At 48.0% G+C, this 20200-nt stretch overlaps 2 protein-coding genes across 4 annotated transcripts; both read right to left on the reverse strand.

The window, feature by feature from the left end:
• Positions 1-2366: 2366 nt before the first annotated feature.
• LOC146295906 (tissue alpha-L-fucosidase-like) lies at positions 2367-6278 on the reverse strand. Of its 2 annotated transcripts, none has more exons than XM_084697132.1 (7): positions 5785-6278; positions 5436-5570; positions 4703-4946; positions 3950-4150; positions 3465-3655; positions 3173-3272; positions 2367-2914 (listed from the first exon to the last, which is right to left on the reverse strand). In XM_084697132.1, exons 1-7 carry the CDS (start codon positions 6144-6146, stop codon positions 2777-2779), a joined length of 1371 nt encoding a protein of 456 aa, XP_084553258.1. In that variant the 5' UTR covers positions 6147-6278; the 3' UTR covers positions 2367-2776. The 2 variants fall into 2 exon arrangements, with proteins under 2 accessions (XP_084553258.1, XP_084553259.1); XM_084697133.1 differs by having other exon boundaries at positions 4703-4887; positions 5785-5918.
• A 218-nt stretch (positions 6279-6496) lies between these two features.
• Positions 6497-11446, reverse strand: zbtb8b (zinc finger and BTB domain containing 8B). 2 transcript variants are annotated; one of them, XM_084697131.1, is made up of 5 exons: positions 11294-11446; positions 10070-10255; positions 9040-9916; positions 7441-7619; positions 6497-7352 (listed from the first exon to the last, which is right to left on the reverse strand). In XM_084697131.1, exons 2-5 carry the CDS (start codon positions 10241-10243, stop codon positions 7032-7034), a joined length of 1551 nt encoding a protein of 516 aa, XP_084553257.1. In that variant the 5' UTR covers positions 10244-10255; positions 11294-11446; the 3' UTR covers positions 6497-7031. The 2 variants fall into 2 exon arrangements, with proteins under 2 accessions (XP_084553257.1, XP_084553256.1); XM_084697130.1 differs by lacking the exon at positions 11294-11446 and adding an exon at positions 10678-10945.
• Between the last annotated feature and the right edge of the window lie 8754 nt (positions 11447-20200).

The following is a 20200-nucleotide window of genomic DNA, read 5'->3' on the forward strand; positions in this document are numbered from 1 at the left end:
CGGAGTTCGGCAACTCTGAGTTTAGCGCGTGCATGAATAGCCTACTACCAAAAGCCAACATCTATGGAGTTCCGATACTCGGATTCACCATGGCAACGACGACAAAAAACGTTGTCATACTTCACCACACTTTACATTTTATTTTGTGTTCATGGTCAATCTGAGGACATATTCCGTAAAAGAGCAACACGGCTGTAGCTGCGTAGCCTATAGCTACAATTGGCATGGGCAATTGCTGCCGAGTCAATGCATTTACTATTTGAATGGCCAGTTCATACATTGAACATTTAACCCCACTGTCCGTTACTGTATCATTACAGGAAAAAAGTGTTGGACCTAATAAAAGAGCATGTTCAATGTTATATTACATATAAAAACATACTACGAACAACCATGGTTTTAATCATATTAGACATGATACAACGTTTAAATATCAATTGGTGCCTATTTCAACTTGTTAGCAGTTTCCCTCAACATAATGCTTTTTATCAAAGGATGAAGAAGAAGATTAAGATGACGAAGAGACATTAATGACAGCTGCCGCAGAAATGGATGCAGAGAATAATGTATGGTAGCCACTGCAGTTCTCTCTCCATATAGGCTACTTGCATTTACAGGCTTTTTTTGTAATTGTCAGTTACACTGACATTATGAGAATACTGAATATAAAAACGATTTGCACATTCTGACAACAGGGCATGCTGTATACAGTGAGATGTTCATTTAATAGCAGGTGAATTTTGCATGTGGAACAGCGAAATGTAGCTAATGTAATCTCATGTATACCCAGTTACAAGTAAATTAGTTGTACAAACTGCACCTCGTGAAGAAAGTTAAAAAAAACTGACCAAGAGATGGTGTAGGCCCACTTAGGGTAGAAAAATAAAGGCTAATCTCGAAAAAGATTGACTGGAACACCAGTTACGAGAGGATGCATGGTCACAGGTGATGTTAATTGTAGGAACAATAACCTATATGAATATTAATAGTTGAATTTTCTGGATTTCCATTTTGACCAAGAGATCTCATACATAGGGCAGAAGAATAAAGGCTGATCTTGTAAGGCTATCCACCTGCCCCCACCTTTCTTAAGGTAAAATATGGAGTTACTGGATGGAGTCTCAACTTGATGTCTCTCACATCTTTGTAACTTACTGTAGCATTGCTAGACATGTTGATAAGCAAGGGTCAAGATTCTGGTGTGATTGTAGTTGTTCTTGGGTATAGACGGAATTGTGAAGCATTGTTCTGTGGATTCTTGATCTCCTGAGACCTCCTCAGCTCTGGCTTGTCCTAGTCCTACTCCTTCTTCCTCACCTCATGCTTTCTATCTCTGGTTTACAATAATCATGGTAGAGTAGGCATAAGAGTTAACTTCATTGATTGCATTCATTTGCAATATGATAAAATGATTATGTTATTATGTTAATTTGACCATTCTTGCTCTGATGTAACCCAAAGAGTCAAATAACTGTAATTCCAGTGGTATTGGCATTATTTAGTTAATGTTAATACACTGTTCAGTTTCCCATCTTCCTTCAAACCATAGGGGAATTAGTTTCGGTTGTTTGGCCAATATATTGACCCCCAACAATGTTGAAATAGATTTGCTGAAACAACAGTTACAGGACTGTAGCCTACATCATGTAAATTGTAGGAATCATATGAATCATGTAAATTGTAGGAACAATAGCAGATAGAAATATGCTACTCATTGTTAGATTTCTAATTGTAGGCAATAAAGAAGACCAAATACAATTTCAATTATTTGTCTTTATTTCAGTGCGAAAAGGCATTTGGCCAATTCTGAGTTCAAGTCCTCGGCGAGTAACACTATCGATGAAGACCCAAGGGCTCAGAATGTTGCTCAAATAAATTACAGATTGTGTGAAACGGTAGCCTAACGTTAACTTAAGTATTCATCAGGGAATTAAAGTAGGCCTACATCAAACCGCAGTCTTAAAATCGTCTCCCGGCGTATAACTAAGCAAATTAAATTTTGTTCGAGATCGCTCGGCTGAACCAGGAAATGATATGCCGTGTCTGCCAACGCTATCAGGATCATAAAGTGGGAGGGGATCGGTAGAAACCAGGGTTAGGCATAGTTTCAAGGGGTAAGTTACCATGGAAACTTACCAAAAGGTTTTGTTACCTCTCTTTCTGGAACGCGGAACTCGGAGTATGCCTCTTTTCAGGGTTTAACAACTCAAAGTTTTCACTAAACCCGCTACTTGGAATACCCCCATGGTCAAGTTTTGTGGCATTTAAATGTTTTCAAAAGAACTAGTACTGCATACTAGTTAGCTAAATACATCTCATGTAAGAAATGTCATTTTTTAATAAATATAATTAATCAAAAATAAGTATTTAAATCAAAAATCAAATAAAAGTTTATTTGTATAGCCCTTTTTACACGCAAGCATGTCACAGAGGGCTTCATATACGCCCACAGAACTGCCCCTCAACCAACCTAAACCCTCAAGGAAGACAAGGAAAAACTGTCAGAAACTAAGCATTTAAAGGCGTTAAATTACATTTTACTTGCTTGAGAAAGTTGTTTTAACTTAATCTTATTAAAATCGATCCAGACACATTTTACATTCAGTAAATACAGGGACAGTAAGTACAGGGACATTCCCCTGAAGCAAGCAGGGTGAAGGGTTAACCTGACTCACATCTGAAGGAACAGGAGGGTTCACCAATACTGCAGCACTTATGGCTACACATAAAGTCTGTCTCTTTGAGTTGCAAGAGCAGCTTCAGCCCTGCCCAGGGCTCACACAACCCCCAGCAGCTTGAGGGTCCAGGCCTGCCCAGGGCTCGCTGAAAGGTCAGGCAGCAGAAGGATCATCCCTGCTGTTGGAGTCAATGGGGCCCACTTGAGAAGTAACGGGAACTTACCCAGCAGGAACACCTTGAACACACACATGCATGCACACATTCACACACACACACACACACACACACATGTACACACATATACACAGTTTGTGTGTAATTGGTTTTATAATACGAGTCTATTGTCCGTTTTCAGTTTCACTGTGTCCTAATAATTCTTCTAATGACCCAGACCCTTCCCACCTGGCAAGATAATACATCAGCCTTCATTATCATGACTGCATTTCAATGATCAAGGTTTGAATCCTTACATACTCCTGAGGCTAATCCTTACCTGGGTAGCAGGTGTGGTAATGGGGGTGTGGAGAGTTAGGAGGTACTCAGATGGCCGGGCCAGTAGTATTGCATACACAGTTGTGTTCTTGGCAGTGTACCTATAAAGAACCACACCCATGACTGACCCTCAATCAACACAACATGTTACCAAGTCTACCAACACATGTATTTATATGTCCTCTGAAATACGCCCCAACTCCCCCTTCCTCCCCTTTCTGCCCCTCCTCCTCCCCTTCATATCCCTCCAACGCCACCCCTCCTTACTACGCCTCTTCCCTCCTCCCCCTCACCAAATTGGCAGGGAGGTGTTCTCCATCTGCACCCTCCAGGGTTGGGAGCCATAGATGGCGTCCCCGTTGACCCCCAGCCAGGCCCCCATGCCCCTCAGCCTCTCCTCAAACAGGGGGGGCAGCATCCCGTCTGGGGTGGGGCCCACGTTCAGCAGGTAGTTACCTCCCATGGCAACCGTGGTCACCAGGTCCTGCCAGAGGTGGAGGAGGAGGGGAGGGGAGAGGGTGGGGAGAGAGAGGGAGAGAGAGAGGGGAGGGGAGAGAGAGAGGGGAGAGGGTGGGGAGAGAGAGAGGGGAGGGGAGAGAGAGGGAGAGAGAGAGAAAAAGAGTAAACAAAGCAGACAGGAAAACATGGAGAGAGGGTTAGGGATCTATCTTGATCATCTTCTTGCAGAATTTTAGGCACGTAAGACACTAGAGCTCTGAAATTAGACAAACTTTGACCTCAACACCATCTACAAGTCACTTCCTGTGTGACCTCTCACCTTTATGATGGTAGGCAGGTCCATCAGCTCATCCAGCCTCATGTTTCTACGGTAACCCCAAGAATGAAGGTCAATTGACTGACATTTTTCCCACTTGTGATTGGGCAGCTGTCCTGGGCTGTACCTATCAGCACAGTTGAAGTACCCTCCATGTTTACAGGAGCAGCCCTTCCCCCACCTGTCATTGGTCACCACCACATCCTGAGGAAGGACATCAAGGACAACAGCAAGCCACATGAACACCATGGTAACACCATGGTTCTATAACATGATGTTTACCATAGGAAATAATAACAATCAAATTCATTGATTGACCTCCAAAGTGTAGTCTTCTGCTTAGGCGTGTGTGTAGTAGGGGTTTATAAAAGCAGGTGTTTGTAGCAGGTGTGTTTGTAGCAGGTGTGTGTGTAGCAGGTGTGTATGTAGCAGGTGTGTATATAGCAGGTGTGTATATAGCAGGTGTGTGTGTAGCAGGTGTTTATATAGCAGGTGTGTGTGTGTAGCAGGTGTGTATATAGCAGGTGTGTGTGTAGCAGGTGTGTGTGTAGCAGGTGTGTGGGTAGCAGGTGTGTATGTAGCAGGTGTGTATATAGCAGGTGTGTGTGTAGCAGGTGTGTGTGTAACAGGTGTGTGTGTAGCAGGTGTGTATGTAGCAGGTGTGTATATAGCAGGTGTGTATATAGCAGGTATGTGTGTAGCAGGTGTGTGTGTAGCAGGTGTGTGGGTAGCAGGTGTGAGTGTAGTATCCTACACCTTTACAGGGCTGTCGTTGTAGAGCCAGGCCAGGAACTGTGTGGAGTTCCAGTAGGAATCAGGGGCCTCCCAGTCCCCATCAGACCAGATCAGCTCTGGCTGGTACGTCTTTACCAGGTGCACAAGTTCAGGAAGAACTTTTCCGAACACAAAGTTCTGGCTCTTGAACCCAGAGGCCTTGTCAGCTAGATAGAGTGGGTGGAACCATTCAAAGAGGGAATGGTACAGTCCTAGGTGCACTGACCTATCAGAATATGGTAGGAACACATGTTTACTGGGTAACATTCTATGTGACAACAATGCTGTTTTATGTGTTATGAGGCTTCGAATAAGCACATAACCTTCATTTCATGTTTGGTATATGAAGGTGCATCTGAGAAGTTTCTGGTCTCTTTAAATATTTGAAATATTAGGGATATGTTCAGTTTACAAAGATGTTATTTCTCTGTGTGTATGTACTGCAAGTTTAAAAATAAAAGCAACCTTCCTCCCTGAATAGAGACATCACCAATCTGATCGGTCCACACCAGCTGCTCATGCATTCCATTAAAATAGAAGTTGGTATAATATTATGCATACCCTCAATATAATGTAAAAATGCTTTATTCGTTTAGCAGACGTCTTTATCCAAAGCAACTGCAGGTGAGATTTGAATCTTTAGTTTTCTGAGCTATGTCCTTCTAACCTGCTGGTGGGGGAGGGATATATATCTAGCTGCATTCAGAAGACTCACGTCTTCTTGATGGCTGCCGCCAGCTCCGCCACCACATCCCGGTGGGGCCCGGTGTCCACGGAGTTCCAGTTCCACGAGTACTCAGAGCCCCAGTTGGTGAAGCCCTCGTGATGCTTGGTTGTAAACACCACGTACCTGGTGGATGGCAACCGAAATACATGTGAAGATTTACATTTATTCGTTTAGCAGACGCTTTTATCCAAAGCGACTTCCAAGAGAGAGCTTTACAAAGAGCATAGGTCACTGATAATAACAACAAGATAGCCCCAGATCGTAAAATGTGACTATAAGTTAATAAAATACTTTAAATGTAAGATTGTTAAATATTGTTAGGATACTTTGAACTTACTTTGCACCTGAAGCTTGAATAATTTCAGTCCAAGAATCAGGGTCGAAAAATTTACCGTGAAAGTCGGGGGCAAAATCCTCGTAAGTGAAACCAGGAGGATAATTTGTTTTCATAAACTCGATTTCTGCGGCCCGTTTCGCTGATTGCCAATTGCTCCAGAACCACTCGCTGTATTGGCCAAATCCAGGTACTGAGAATACACCCCAGTGAATGAAAATCCCGATTTTGGCTTCGTCATACCATTTTGGCAGCGGCCTCGCATCAAGACTCGCCCAGTCCGCGGTGTAGATCACGGCCTCTGCATGTTGCCCTGTTAACACCGCGAGCACCACAGTCGGCAGAACGAAACTGGTCAGCAACATTTTGTAACCCTTCAGGAGTTTTGGAAGGTTTATAACCTACAGTGGAACACTTTCCGTCGGAGTGAGAAAAACACCCTACACTCACACAGAGGTATCATCTGACAAGGGTTACACAATGCAGCAGAACGAGCTGAACTGGAAATCCCGGCCTGGTCACCTGGTTCCTTACCACATATTGCGGCGGGGAAGTACACAACAAGTTGTACAAAGTTTGTTGCACGATATTTAAAATGACTGATGTATTTATCTTCAACAGGGTTACTGAAATAATGTTTAATGTATCACAATAGAAAAAGGATAGAATGAAATTACTCACATACTCAAAACAAGGCTTAACAAGTAATAAGACATGATTTCCTTATGCATTTTATATTCATTCAATACAATACATACAGTGGCATATTTAATTGCAGATTACATGTTTTCCTACACCTGCTTAATAAATAGGTTTACATAATCTTGCAATTGGCATAAATAGGTGATTGGCTGGTACCCCAAGATGGCAATGATATAGTATAATTATTCAAACAAAGAGATACTTTTAAAAGTTCACAGTGCGGTCTCTATGTCTGTTCTGAGAGTGAGAAAATGAATGTTCATTTAGAGCAGGGCACTCCAGCCCTGCTCCTGGAGAGATACCCTCCTGTAGGGTTACACTCCAGCCCTGCTCCTGGAGAGATACCCTCCTGTAGGGTTACACTCCAGCCCTGCTCCTGGAGAGATACCCTCCTGTAGGGTTACATCCCTGGTCCTGACGAACACCCCTGAAAAAGGGCTAGCCCTTTCTGTCACTCAGCTGAGAACAGAGGGAGCAGAACCTCAGGTTCAAAACCCTGTTTTCCATCTGTGTGATGAGGAGAGAGAGAAGAGAGAGAGGGGGGGCTCTTACATCATGCCTGTCCCCAGAGGGAGCTGTGCAGTGTGGAGTCCCCTCCTCTCCTCCAGCCTCTCCTCCATATTGGCCCCAACTTCCACTTCCTCTACATCCTCCATGAAACTCGACCAATCCGTGTCCCCGTCCCCGTGCTCTCCGTCTCCTGGTTGGCTGGTGTGGTGGGCTTGGTCCAGGTGGGCGGGGTCCTGGTGGGTGGTGGAGACGCAGGTGCAGCTGTCACACAGGCCAAAGCGCTTCAGGCCGCTGGACACGACCCCACTGAAGGAGCGCCTGCAGCCCTTACACACCACAGGCCAGCTGGAGCGATGCACCTGACACACACACACCGTGTTAACACACACCACACTGTGTTAACACTGTTAGGATCAGGGGTGAAGGGTCAGAGGTAAAGGAGCTTACACTGAGTGCGTGGCTGCGGAGGTGCTCCTGCCTGGTGAACCTCTTGCCACATAGCTGGCAGGGGAAGGGCCTCTCCCCGGTGTGGCAGCGCACGTGTCTCTTCAGGATGCCTTTCTGCTTCGCCGCGTACGGACAGAAGGGACAGCGGTGGAGCTTCACTGGCACCAGCACTCCGTCACCTACAGGGGGAGACAGAGCAACCACAGGTAACCAGGGCATACAATATAGATTATCCAAAAAAATAAGACTACTGTGTAGGGCTGCACAATAAATCGAATTTTAATCACAATCACGATTTCGGCTTCACACAATCAAATTCACGTGATGAGCGATATTTAAAATGCGTCATTCTGTTTTAGAACTCTGTGTCAAAGTTATTTTTTGCAAAGCCAATCTAGCGCTCCGGAAACCAATAGGTGCATTCGACATCAGCTGCGGCTGCATGATACGACAAGCGAGAGTTGCCACTTGCAGTCGGGGAGGAGTTATAAACGGCTCTGTAAAGTCTGAAAATTTGTCATTTTATGTATTGGGCGATGATAAACTCTTTCTCCAATCTGTAGGCTGCAGCCGGCTGCGGCGCTGCATAGAGTTGAATACACCTAATGTCTGATCACGAGATGTTCCCTGCACCACGCAGCTTAGTTTCTAGATGTAGACGGTTACAGAGGACAGAGGCCCCGTCCACACTAATACGGTGTATTCGGATACTGAAAACCGAGCTATTTGAATACGCTCCCCTAGCCGGAGACATTTGAAAACGCCGGGTTCGCGTAGTAGGACGGGGTCCACGGAGCTTTTCAGATACGATGACGTTCAGTTGCCATGGCAGTGGGGGTATCTTTCGCTCTATAGCTATAATGTCAAGATGAACATGGAAGGTGAAAGAAATATGCTGCTCCATCTATATAATTAAGTTACTGTAGCCTACTTCAGGTACAAGTATTATCACTTAATAGAAACGTGTTACTCCTATGCAGAAGGCGAGTTTTGTAGCCTATGCGGTGTGCCTGAACGATGAGGGGACAAGGCAGAGGAGACGGTTTAAACCAAACAAAGAGCGGCGATTCTGGGTGAGACCTGGCTGAACAGCTAGTTGGTGGCACAATTTTAAAACACCAAATAGTATTGCCAGATGAGTATGTAAACAGAGCAGCGTGGCGGGAGGGAGGGGCAGGAGTGGCGTAACCATGACAACGATTGTCATGTACCGTGTTAGTGTGGACCACAAACATTTGGAAAACGATATGAAGACATGTGTGGACGGAGATTGTTTGTTTTTTATTGATTGTACATTTTGAGTTGTATTCACATCCATTCTGCAGGTACAATGCATTGTGACAATCAAATTTGATGAGGTTAAAATCAACAAATAATCGTGATAATCGTGATCTTAATATTGATCAAAATAATCGTGATTATCATTTTGGCCATAATCGTGCTGCCCTTCTACTGTGATTTAAGGCCAAATAATTAACTATCAATATGGAATACTATTGCCTGAATCACGTTGTTAATGTGATGAGACCGAGGCATCGCTGCTACATCATCACACACCTGGAAAAGAGGGCCGGTCAGGAACCGGTCTGAATGACATACCTGTGTCCTCTCCATACCAGTCACTGTGGATCTCCATGCTGGATGGCCCCAGACCCAGGCCCTCGTCCACTCTGCCTGCCCCAGATCCAAAGCTTATTCCCTGGGCAAGCATCTGGCCTTGTTCCCCTCTGTCCCTGTGGGGACTGGCTCCTCCATCTCGGCCCAGGGCATGGTAGCCAGTGTAGCCCAGGGTGGAGCGCTCACCACTGGGGTTGGAGCTGCTGGGGAGCAGCCTGTCATGATGAGGGGGTTCATTGCTGAACAGGTCTTTATCGTCGGAGGATAGGGTTAGCTCTTCGTCCGGATCGTATTCTATCTTTGGGTGTACCAACACCAGCGACAGCCCCGAGGATGTGGAGGAGGAGGAAGAGGGCTGGGAGTGGTCCCTGGGCCCCTGCCCACCCACAGACAGGCACTCCCTCCTGGGGCTGCCATCGCTCTCAGAGTCCCTGACAGCGCCAGTGGCGGAGGGGGCTGCCGCCGAGGGGGCCCGCATGGAGTTGGACGCATCTGAAACCACAACAGGACCCCCACAGGGCCCCAGAGAGGGGGCTGCCATGGGCCCTAGGGGGGAAGGGGGGAGTGTGGAGGGGGCAGGGGGGAGGGCAGGGGTTCCACTATCAGCCTCCCCGCTTCCCCCGCCCCTCTCCTTCCCCTCCTCCCTCTCGCGGGAGCAGATCTCCAGGGAGGATCGGATGTAGCTCTTGCAGAAGCTGACCACGTCTGTCATCTGGAGGTAGCTGGCAGCAGACATCACCTCGATCACGTTGGAGCTACTGAGGCCCAGACGGCCGGAGTACAGGAAGTCCAAGATGGACGAGAAGGCGTCTGCCGTCACAATGTCCAGAGAGGCCGTGCTGTGGCCCTGACCGTTGTCCTGAGGGAGGGAGGGTTAGGCAAAGAGGTCACAATCACACATTTAGAGACAGTTTGGACCGGAGACTTGTCTCACCTGTAGGTAATGTAAACCCGTCTCACCTGTAGGTAGTGTAAACCGGTCTCACCTGTAGGTAGTGTAAACCTGTCTCACCTGTAGGTAGTGGACCAATAAGGCACGGAAGTAGCCGCTGCTGGCAAACAGGATGTTGCGATGTGCCTTGAAGACCCGCCCCTCCACCAGGATGCTGCAGTCGCAGAAGAAGTCCCTCCTCCGCTGCTCATCCAGCTCAGAGAGAAGTCTGGCCTGGTAGGACGGAACCTCCATCTGCCTAACTAGCTGTGGAGGGGAGAGGGGGAGAGAGATTCAAGAGAGTAGGGAGAAAGACATTTGAGAGGACAGTGAGAGAGAGTAAGGAGAGAGAGGGTAGGGAGAGAGAGGGGTGGATAAAGGACGGTTATGAAGTTGTTGAGCAAGAGAAAGCGGTGGAGGAGTGATACAGAGAGATGGGAGAGATGTCTGAATTTAGTACCTTTGTGTACCACTGTTAACAAGTTTTGGTTGTTCACAATGTGTGCTTCATGTTTTGGCTACCCGCAATGTTTTTGGGGCTATCTTGTTGTTATTGTCAGTGACCTATGCATTTTGTAAAGCTCTCTCTTGGAAGTCGCTTTGGATAAAAGCGTTTGAATAAATGTAAATGTAACGAGACAGCACATGGGTTCATAAGCAGTTTTGCTGACAGACTACTGTTTTGTTACCTGGCTAGCTCGTGTACCGGGCTGCATTATCACCGTTCAAACTCTCCAACGTTCCAGACCCCATTATCGTATGTTGTACAGGGCTGTCAAGTCTCACGCATTCGCCGTGAAACTCACGCATTTCAACCATTTCTCACCAACGCCTTGTATTTTTCGCGCTGAGAAGTAAAGTATAACTTGTCCCTCTTTAAACAATTAGCTAATGGACAAGGTGCATGCATACGGAGGGAGGTTTTCTGCCGAGTTGATAGTTGTCTCGAGTTATACAGAGTTAAATGATCCCTACCAGCCAAATTGTTGATAACATTTGAGAGACGTAAATATATATTAAATGTTCTCAAGAATATTAGCTGCAACAACTAAAGTAATATATCTATACATCTTATATTGCCTCTATACCAAATTACAACCTACTACTTGAACATCTTAAAATACAAACTCATCCGTTAAAACTTGTTTGTGTTAAGATTAGTCTAGTGATAGCAACTTAGCTAACAACACTTGGCTGTGTACTGTAGCTAGCAATACCTCATTCTTTCAGGTTTGCCAGCTACATTTGCACATATATCTGTACCATTTTGCGAGTACATCTGAAATATGTAATAAATGACGGTACCTGGCTAGTCGTTTGAAGAAGTCGTTCGAACCACCATAGATATACAACGTGTTTATAAAAGTGTCGCTAGCTACCAAACTAGCTCTGTTTCAGCTCCTCTGCTGTGCTGGCAACCACTTCCTCTTCCTGAAACATTCATCCAATCAGACATGGGATGACGCCCTAAAGACGGGGCTAGTGAGGAAGAAGGAAACATTAAATTGCGTATTCGTAATTAGGGCTTGATTCATTTATTCATCATTCATTTATTGACACTAAAATATAATTAAATTTTTACGCATAATCATATATATATTATATCAATATTTAAATGAAAAACAAGAACAATGTGTAGTTCTACTTGGAGTCGGGAAACATAAAGTGAAGTCGTTTCCTTTCTCATCACTAGAGGGCAGATAATCACTAACCCCACGAGTTGAGACGTGAACGAGGCCTCTGGAGGTTTCATTAAACAGTTTTGTGTTTCTATGACAACCATTGGCGTTGTTATGTGAGGTAGTACATAACTATTTACCAATATGTTGTGTTTCATTCCTTGAACCAAAGGGGGGGGGGGGGGGGGGGGAGTGGCTCCCTTCAGCTCCCAGCCTGGTGTCCAATTCTACTATGAGATGGGGGGGGCAGCCTGGTGTCCGCTTCTACTATGAGAGGGGGGGGGGCAGCCTGGTGTCCACTTCTACTATGAGAGGGGGGGGGGCAGCCTGGTGTCCACTTCTACTATGAGAGGAGAGAGGAGGGGCAGCCTGGTGTCCACTTCTACTATGAGAGGGGGGGGGGCAGCCTGGGGTCCAATTCTACTATGAGAGGGGGGGGGGGCAGCCTGGTGTCCAATTCTACTATGAGAGGAGAGAGGAGGGGCAGCCTGGTGTCCACTTCTACTATGAGAGGGGGGGGGGCAGCCTGGTGTCCACTTCTACTATGAGATGGGGGGGGCAGCCTGGTGTCCACTTCTACTATGAGAGGTGGGGGGGGGGGCAGCCTGGTGTCCACTTCTACTATGAGAGGTGGGGGGGGGGGCAGCCTGGTGTCCACTTCTACTATGAGAGGAGAGAGGAGGGGCAGCCTGGTGTCCACTTCTACTATGAGGGGGGGGGGGCAGCCTGGTGTCCACTTCTACTATGAGAGGAGAGAGGAGGGGCAGCCTGGTGTCCACTTCTACTATGAGAGGGGGGGGGGGCAGCCTGGTGTCCACTTCTACTATGAGAGGAGAGAGGAGGGGCAGCCTGGTGTCCACTTCTACTATGAGAGGTGGGGGGGGGCAGCCTGGTGTCCACTTCTACTATGAGATGGGGGGGGCAGCCTGGTGTCCACTTCTACTATGAGAGGAGAGAGGAGGGGCAGCCTGGTGTCCACTTCTACTATGAGAGGGGGGGGGGGCAGCCTGGTGTCCACTTCTACTATGAGAGGGGGGGGGGCAGCCTGGTGTCCACTTCTACTATGAGAGGAGAGAGGAGGGGCAGCCTGGTGTCCACTTCTACTATGAGAGGAGAGAGGAGGGGCAGCCTGGTGTCCACTTCTACTATGAGAGGGGGGGGGGGCAGCCTGGTGTCCACTTCTACTATGAGAGGAGAGAGGAGGGGCAGCCTGGTGTCACTTCTACTATGAGAGGAGAGAGGAGGGGCAGCCTGGTGTCCACTTCTACTATGAGAGGTGGGGGGGGCAGCCTGGTGTCCACTTCTACTATGAGAGGGGGGGGGGCAGCCTGGTGTCCACTTCTACTATGAGAGGAGAGAGGAGGGGCAGCCTGGTGTCCACTTCTACTATGAGAGGTGGGGGGGGCAGCCTGGTGTCCACTTCTACTATGAGAGGAGAGAGGAGGGGGGTCCACTTCTACTATGTGATCCGCCACATCGTCCTCCACGCAGGAATGTGTTTATTTGCCTTTCACTCCCAGAGAGAAAACCTCCAGACAAAGTCAGAAAACAAAAAGACAAAAGTAAACAAGTCGTTCTTCTGGGTGTTGCACCGCGCCCTTCCAGCCAAGCCCAGCCCAGCACACACACAGGGACTGCCACTGGACAGATTCTTTGTTTCAGCTCCTTTCCCATGGGGAAGCAGGAAGCATCAAGACCTGGAGGAACTACATACATCAGCCTCCCAACACCCTTCTCTTTGGAGAATGACATTTATAGCAGCTCATAAAACTCCATTCACTCTCATAACCCCTAAATATAAACCATTATAAACCGGTCTGCCAGGCCGTTCCTGGAAGAGCCGGAGGAGAGCTTGTAAAATCAGCGAGGCTGATGGAGCTATGACCCAGCCTCTCACCTGGAGCTATGACCCAGCCACTCACCTGGAGCTATGACCCAGCCTCTCACCTGGAGCTATGACCCAGCCTCTCACCTGGAGCTATGACCCAGCCTCTCACCTGACGCTGTGCTGTCTGTTGTACTCCGGACGTCCCAGCTGTGAAGCAGGAGGTCGGTGACTACTGACTTAAGAAGTGTGTTTAAGCACTCTTGTCATTAAAGTATACTCCTAAACTATAGGAGTGTGCTGGTTAGGAAGTGGTTGTGTGACCAAACCTTCTTGTGGTGTGTCTGAGATGAGATGTTGTTACACTGTGAACAGGATTGTCTATTGGTCCTGATTGGGAAGGCCCTCAGAACTTCCCTGAGTATCACAAAGTCCTTTTGATAACAGATCAGCTAAATAATTGTTCCGGGTAGTTCAAATTCAGCTAATGTATTTGTTTGTGTTCTGTGTTGTGTTTAGAATATTGCCAGTTTCAAACCTAATCCAGTTATGTGAAGTATCTTGTCCCAGCAGCTTCCAGCCCACCAGGCTGATTACAGGGAGGAGACAATGGAGGGAGCCGCAGCAAGGAGTCTCCTCTATCTCCGGGAGGACAAGTATGAGCAGAGAAACGTTTGAATTCCCTCAGAATGTCAGGAATCCAGCCTGGGGCCCAGAAGGACCCTGCGTCACACATCAAAGAGCCCAGACTGGAGTGTGGTGGACTGGTGGTGGAAAGGGAATGTGTGTGTGTGAGTCCAATGTCAAACTATGTGAATGTTTTATGTGTTCTTGTTCTTGTCTCAAGCTGTACTCAAAAAGGCTGCATGTAAATGTAAACTCAAAGGCTGAGTGAATATATCTCTAAGTGTGTGTGTGTGGGAATGTGTGTGTCATCTATCCCTTTGTCCCTTCATCCCTATGTGATCAGATAATACTAATCATTTTGAGGCTAATATGCAGGGCGCCTGTCTGTAGTAAGGAGACACTAACTCTAACCACTCTGCTCTGTGGTCAGGGTGATGGAGGACAGGGAGAGGAGAAGAGAGAAGAGAGGAGAGAGGGTGGCGGAAGATAGAGAGAGAAGAGGAAGGGAGAGGAGAGAAAGGGAGAGGAGAGAGAGAAGAGGGGAAACCTTTACTTTCTTTCTCTGTAATTTCCACTTAATGTTCTTTAGTTTTGGGACGCCTGTCTTTGAAACAAATCTGCCAGCCTTCATTTTATCTTAAATTTAGCAGCAGGGGAGACTGGCAGGCCCAGACAAGCTTCCAGTTGCGAGGAGAGGAGGGGGGCGGGGGCAGGGGAGGGGGGGGGCGGGGGCAGGGGAGGGGGGGGGGGGCAGGGGAGGGGGGGGGGGGGCAGGGGAGGGGGGGGGGGGCAAGGGAGGCGGGGAGGGGCAACCCAGACCAAAGTGTAGAACTGTGTTGATACAGTCATACTTGTTTAAGTTTACATCACAGAGCCCTGTACTGCAATTAGTCCCAGGCCTGTTGATTCAACATTCACACCTAACCACCTCCCCTCCTGTCCCCTCCTCTCTCTTGTCCTCGCCTTCCTTCTCTCCTCTCCTCTCTCTCACTCCCTTCCCTCCCTCACACTTACAGTAATCCCCTTCTAGGAAGTTCTAAAGTTAGCTCACATCTGTCCTTGAGGCTGATTCCTCTTTCCAGAGCTGCCCACGCAGGGAGGTGTTGTGTGTGATGTCACGCCGCTCAGAGGTGTTACTCTGACAAGGATTTGAGACTTTGAAGGCTTTCAGGGTTAGGGTTAGAGGCACTGGGAGAAGGGTTAGGGTTAGAGGCACTGGGAGAAGGGTTAGGGTTAGAGGCACTGGGAGAAGGGTTAGGGTTAGGGTTAGAAGCACTGGGAGAAGGGTTAGGGTTAGGGTTAGAGGCACTGGGAGAAGGTGGGTCACTACCATGTCAACAAGGTAGTTCTACTCCTACAAAAAGCATCGCTATTTTAAGGTCAAAATCTTTCAAAAATGAATTTGATACCAACTGTATGGAAGTCGGTACATACATCAATACTAAAAATGCCACACGCCTGAGTGGGTTAGGGTTAGGTGATGTTATACACCCTGCTGTTGTCATACAGCCTGGTGATGTTATACACCCTGCTGTTGTTATACAGCCTGGTGATGTTATACAACCTGGTGATGTTATACAGCCTGGTGATGTTATACACCCTGCTGTTGTTATACAGCCTGGTGATGTTATACACCCTGCTGTTGTTATACAACCTGCTGTTGTTATACAGCCTGGTGATGTTATACAGCCTGGTGATGTTATACACCCTGCTGTTGTTATACAGCCTGGTGATGTTATACACCCTGCTGTTGTTATACAGCCTGGTGATGTTATACAACCTGGTGATGTTATACACCCTGCTGTTGTTATACAGCCTGGTGATGTTATACACCCTGCTGTTGTTATACAACCTGCTGTTGTTATACAGCCTGGTGATGTTATACAGCCTGGTGATGTTATACACCCTGCTGTTGTTATACAGCCTGGTGATGTTATACACCCTGCTGTTGTTATACAGCCTGGTGATGTTATACAACCTGGTGATGTTATACACCCTGCTGTTGTTATACAGCCTGGTGATGTTATACAACCTGGTAATGTTATACACCCTGCTGTTGTTATACAGTGTGAATGCAGGGATAAATCCTGTTTTGGGCTTTCAGAGTTAAACAGCCGGGTTGCGTGCCTGAGCAGGGTACACCAAACGGATTAGGCTCTTCTCTTTCCTTCCTCTCTCTCTCTTTCCTTCCTCTCTCTCTCTTTCCTTCCCTCTCTCTCTTTCCTTCCTCTTTCTTTCCTTCCTCTCTCTCTCTTTCCTTCCTCTCTCTCTTTCCTTCTTCTCTCTTTCCTTCCTCTGTCTCTTTTCTCCCTCACTTACTCTCTCTCTGTCTCTCGCAGCCATAAAAGATTGTGTCCTGTGTGTGATGTGGTGAAGGACTGTGTCCTGGGTGTGTGTGTGTGTGTGTGTGTGTGTCTGTGTGTGTGTGTGTGTGTGTGTGTGTCTGTGTGTGTGTGTGATGTGGTAGAGGATTACAGTCAGAGTGGCTGATTAGGGAAGAGAGACGGCAGTCTTTAGAGTCACGGCACCCACCAACATTCTTCAGACTCTCCAAAATAGTAACTTGTTTTTTTTCAGATTTTGTTTTTCTCATTGTAGGACTGTGGGGCATATTCTACAGGGGGAGGGCGGGGGGAGGGGGGCTGGAATCATAACCAGACTTTTTTCTTCATCACTTTCTCAATTTTTTTTTATCTCAATCCCTTTGTTGTTGGAGTTTGTTTAATCTTGAGAAGAAAATTGGCTAAGCGTGGGAAAGACAGAAAGGTTTTGCTGTTTTAGAGTTGCATGTGTTTTCTGTACAGACCCAGGAGCCAAACGACAGAGAAAGCCAAAGCTCCAGAATGCAGCTAGAAAGACAAGGAGGAGAGGCAGAGGAGGGGAGGGAGGGAGGGAGGGAGGGAGGGAGGGAGGGAGGGAGGGAGGGAGGGAGGGAGGGAGGGAGGAGAGGGAGGGATGGAGGGAGGGAGGGAGGGAGGGAGGGAGGGAGGGAGGGAGGGAGGGAGGGAGGGAGGGAGGAGGGAGGGAGGGAGGGAGGGAGGGAGGGAGGGAGGGAGGGAGGGAGGGAGGGAGGGAGGGAGGGAGGGAGGGAGGGAGGGAGGGAGGGAGGAGAGGAGAGGAGAGGAGAGGAGAGGAGAGGAGAGGAGAGGAGAGGAGAGGAGAGGAGAGGAGAGGAGAGGAGAGGAGAGGAGAGGAGAGGAGAGGAGAGGAGAGAAGAGGAGAGGATAAGGAGGAGAGGAGGAGAGGATAAGGAGGAGAGGGAGGAGAGGAGAGTAAATTGAGGAGAGGGAGGAGAGGAGAGTAAATTGAGGAGAGGGAGGAGAGGAGAGTAAATTGAGGAGAAAAAGGTGAGGAGAGGAGAGGAGAGGAGAGAAGAGGAGAGGAGAGGAAAGAAGAGGAGAGGAGAGGGAGGAAAGAGGATGGAGGGAGGAGAAGGAGGAGAGGGAGGAGAGGGAAGAGAGAGGATGGAGGGAGAAGAAAGAGGAGGCAGGCCACAGCACCACAGAGATAGGGGCTGTCTGCACTGAGCTTCACACATGACATTCTCCAGGGAGAGAAAGAAGAAAGCGAGAGACAAACGTGAGGGGAGAAGGGGAGGAGGAGGCAGTGCGGATGGGTCGTTGGGGGGGGCAACAGAACAAAGAGAGGGGAGGGAGGCATTCCCCCGGCCCACATTAAGAACATGAAAAAGAAAACAAACAGAAAAACATGTCTGACATGAAGAGGCTGGTTTCCGCGGCGACAGCACAATGGCTGCCTGTGGCTCTCAAGGCCCTCTCCTCTTGTCTGGGGGCCGGCACCAGCGAGCCACCACAGCACTGCGCTCTGGGGTGTGTGTGTGTGTGTGTGTGTGTGTGTGTGAGTGTGTGTGAGAGTGTGTGTGACATGGTGAATGTCTTCAGAGGCCTCAGTGCTGTGGGAACAGGGACCCCACTCTGCAGCCACAAAATACACTCACTGTTTCCTCTGCTTGGCTTTTAGCCTCTTTATTTATCTAAGAGTCTCTCTCCCTGCCTCTCTCTCTCTTCCTGGTTCTCTATCTCTCCCTTTCTCTCCCTGCTACTCTCTCCCTGCTTCTCTTCGTCTCCCTGCATCTCTCGGTGTCCTTGCCTCTCTCTCTCCCTCTCTCCCTGCTTCTCTCGGTGTCCCTTTCTCATTCTTTCTATTATTGACCGTATTTACAGGTAATATTGCAGGATTAAATATTACAATAAATAGAAAAACATTATCATAACCAACCAGACTGTCAACCTGGTAATCTTAGCAACATAACTGTTGCTAAATTTAAATTGGAACGATTCCTGTACAAACATGGTTGTTTTCTCTTACAGATTTCCACACAACAGAAAAAGTAATGCATCAATGATTATGCAGGGAGTGCTTGGCCCATATACAATTTTTGTGTGTATTGATGGGCGCAAATGCGTGTGTGTATTAAAGAGTGTGAGGGTGTGTGTGAGTCATTAAAACTGCAGCCAGATAGTGGCCTTGGTTAATGGGGTGTGTGTATGTGGGTGCTTGTGTGTGTGTGTAAAGTGGGAGACTAAGATCTGAAGAAATATCATAGAATTCCTCCATAATCCAGTCCACAATCCATAATCCAGTCCACAATCCAACATCCAGTCCACAATCCATAATCCAGGAGAAGGTGCACATGAACAACATGAGCAAAACGAAGGAGAAGAAAGTTGAACTGTGAATGACCCTAACCTTCACAAGAGAGTCTCAGAGACCCTAACCCTAACCCTTCTCTCGTTCCTGATGGAAAGACTTTAGATGAAATCCAGACCAGAATTAAAGAATGATTGCAAATGATGGAGGGATGGAGGAAGGGAGGAGGGATGGATGGATGGAAGAGGGATGGATGGAGGAGGGATGGAGGGAGGGAGGGAGGGAGGGAGGGAGGGAGGGAGGGAGGGAGGGAGGGAGGGAGGGAGGGAGGGAGGGAGGGAGGGAGGGAGGGAGGGAGGGAGGGAGGGAGGGAGGGAGGGAGGAGGGAAGGATAGATGGATGGATGAGGGAGGGAGGGAGGGAGGGAGGGAGGGAGGGAGGGAGGGAGGGAGGGAGGGAGGGAGGGAGGGAGGGAGGGAGGGAGGGAGGGAGGGAGGGAGGGAGGGAGGGAGGGAGGGAGGGAGGGAGGGAGGGAGGGGTGGAGGGGTGGAGGGAGAAGATGGGATCTCTAGACTCTCATCCTGACACACACACCACAACCACAGACACACGCACACACATTCATTCAAAAAACAGAGAGAGATCTTCTGATCAGGCATGGTGGTATGAAACATTACTTCCAGTCTGCCAAGCAGGAAGAGAAACACTCAAATTGTGTTGGAGGGGGTATACTACACACACATGCATGCACACACACATACACACACACTCATACACAACCACACTGCTTGGTCAGTAGCTTGCTCCTGACAGCAACTGCTTGCATTGGCATGGTAACCTGTACCAGAGATCTTCCCACGGTTGCAGCAACACAAGTAATGAGTGTATCCGAGATGGCAAAGTATGTGTGTGTGTGTGTGTGTGTGTGTGTGGGTGTATGTGTCTTGTGCGTGTGTGAGTGTTGGTGTGCATGTGTATGTGTGTGTGAATGTACTGTTTGTATATGCATTTAAGTGTGTGTGTGTGTAGACTGCTATCTTGTCTGGTGAAAAGCCGCTCTGTTCAGACACTCACTAGTTGATTCCTCTCTTGACCTGACGGACCCCTCTCTTCAAAGACAGGTAGACAGACAGGCAGACAGATAGTTAGACAGACAGACAGGTAGACAGACAGACAGACAGACAGACAGACACACACACACACACACACACACACAAATACACACTCTACTGACAGATCTCTTTCACAATCACATGCTAACCCTTTAATCTTTACACCCCAACCAGCTGTGACTGGGACAGCTCTTCCCACATGTCCCTCTCCTCTCTCTCTCCCCTCTCTCTTCCTCTCTCTCCTCTCTCTCTTCCTCTCTCTCTCCTATTGTTCTTTAGAGGAGGAGGTGTAATTACAGGACCAGCCAGAGAGAAAAGAAGGGAGAGAGGCAGTGTGGGATGAAACAGCACAGAGCGA

This window comes from Hypomesus nipponensis, chromosome 4 (genome assembly GCF_054491055.1).
Source record: "Hypomesus nipponensis isolate SF chromosome 4, ASM5449105v1, whole genome shotgun sequence".
NCBI classification, from domain to species: domain Eukaryota; kingdom Metazoa; phylum Chordata; class Actinopteri; order Osmeriformes; family Osmeridae; genus Hypomesus; species Hypomesus nipponensis.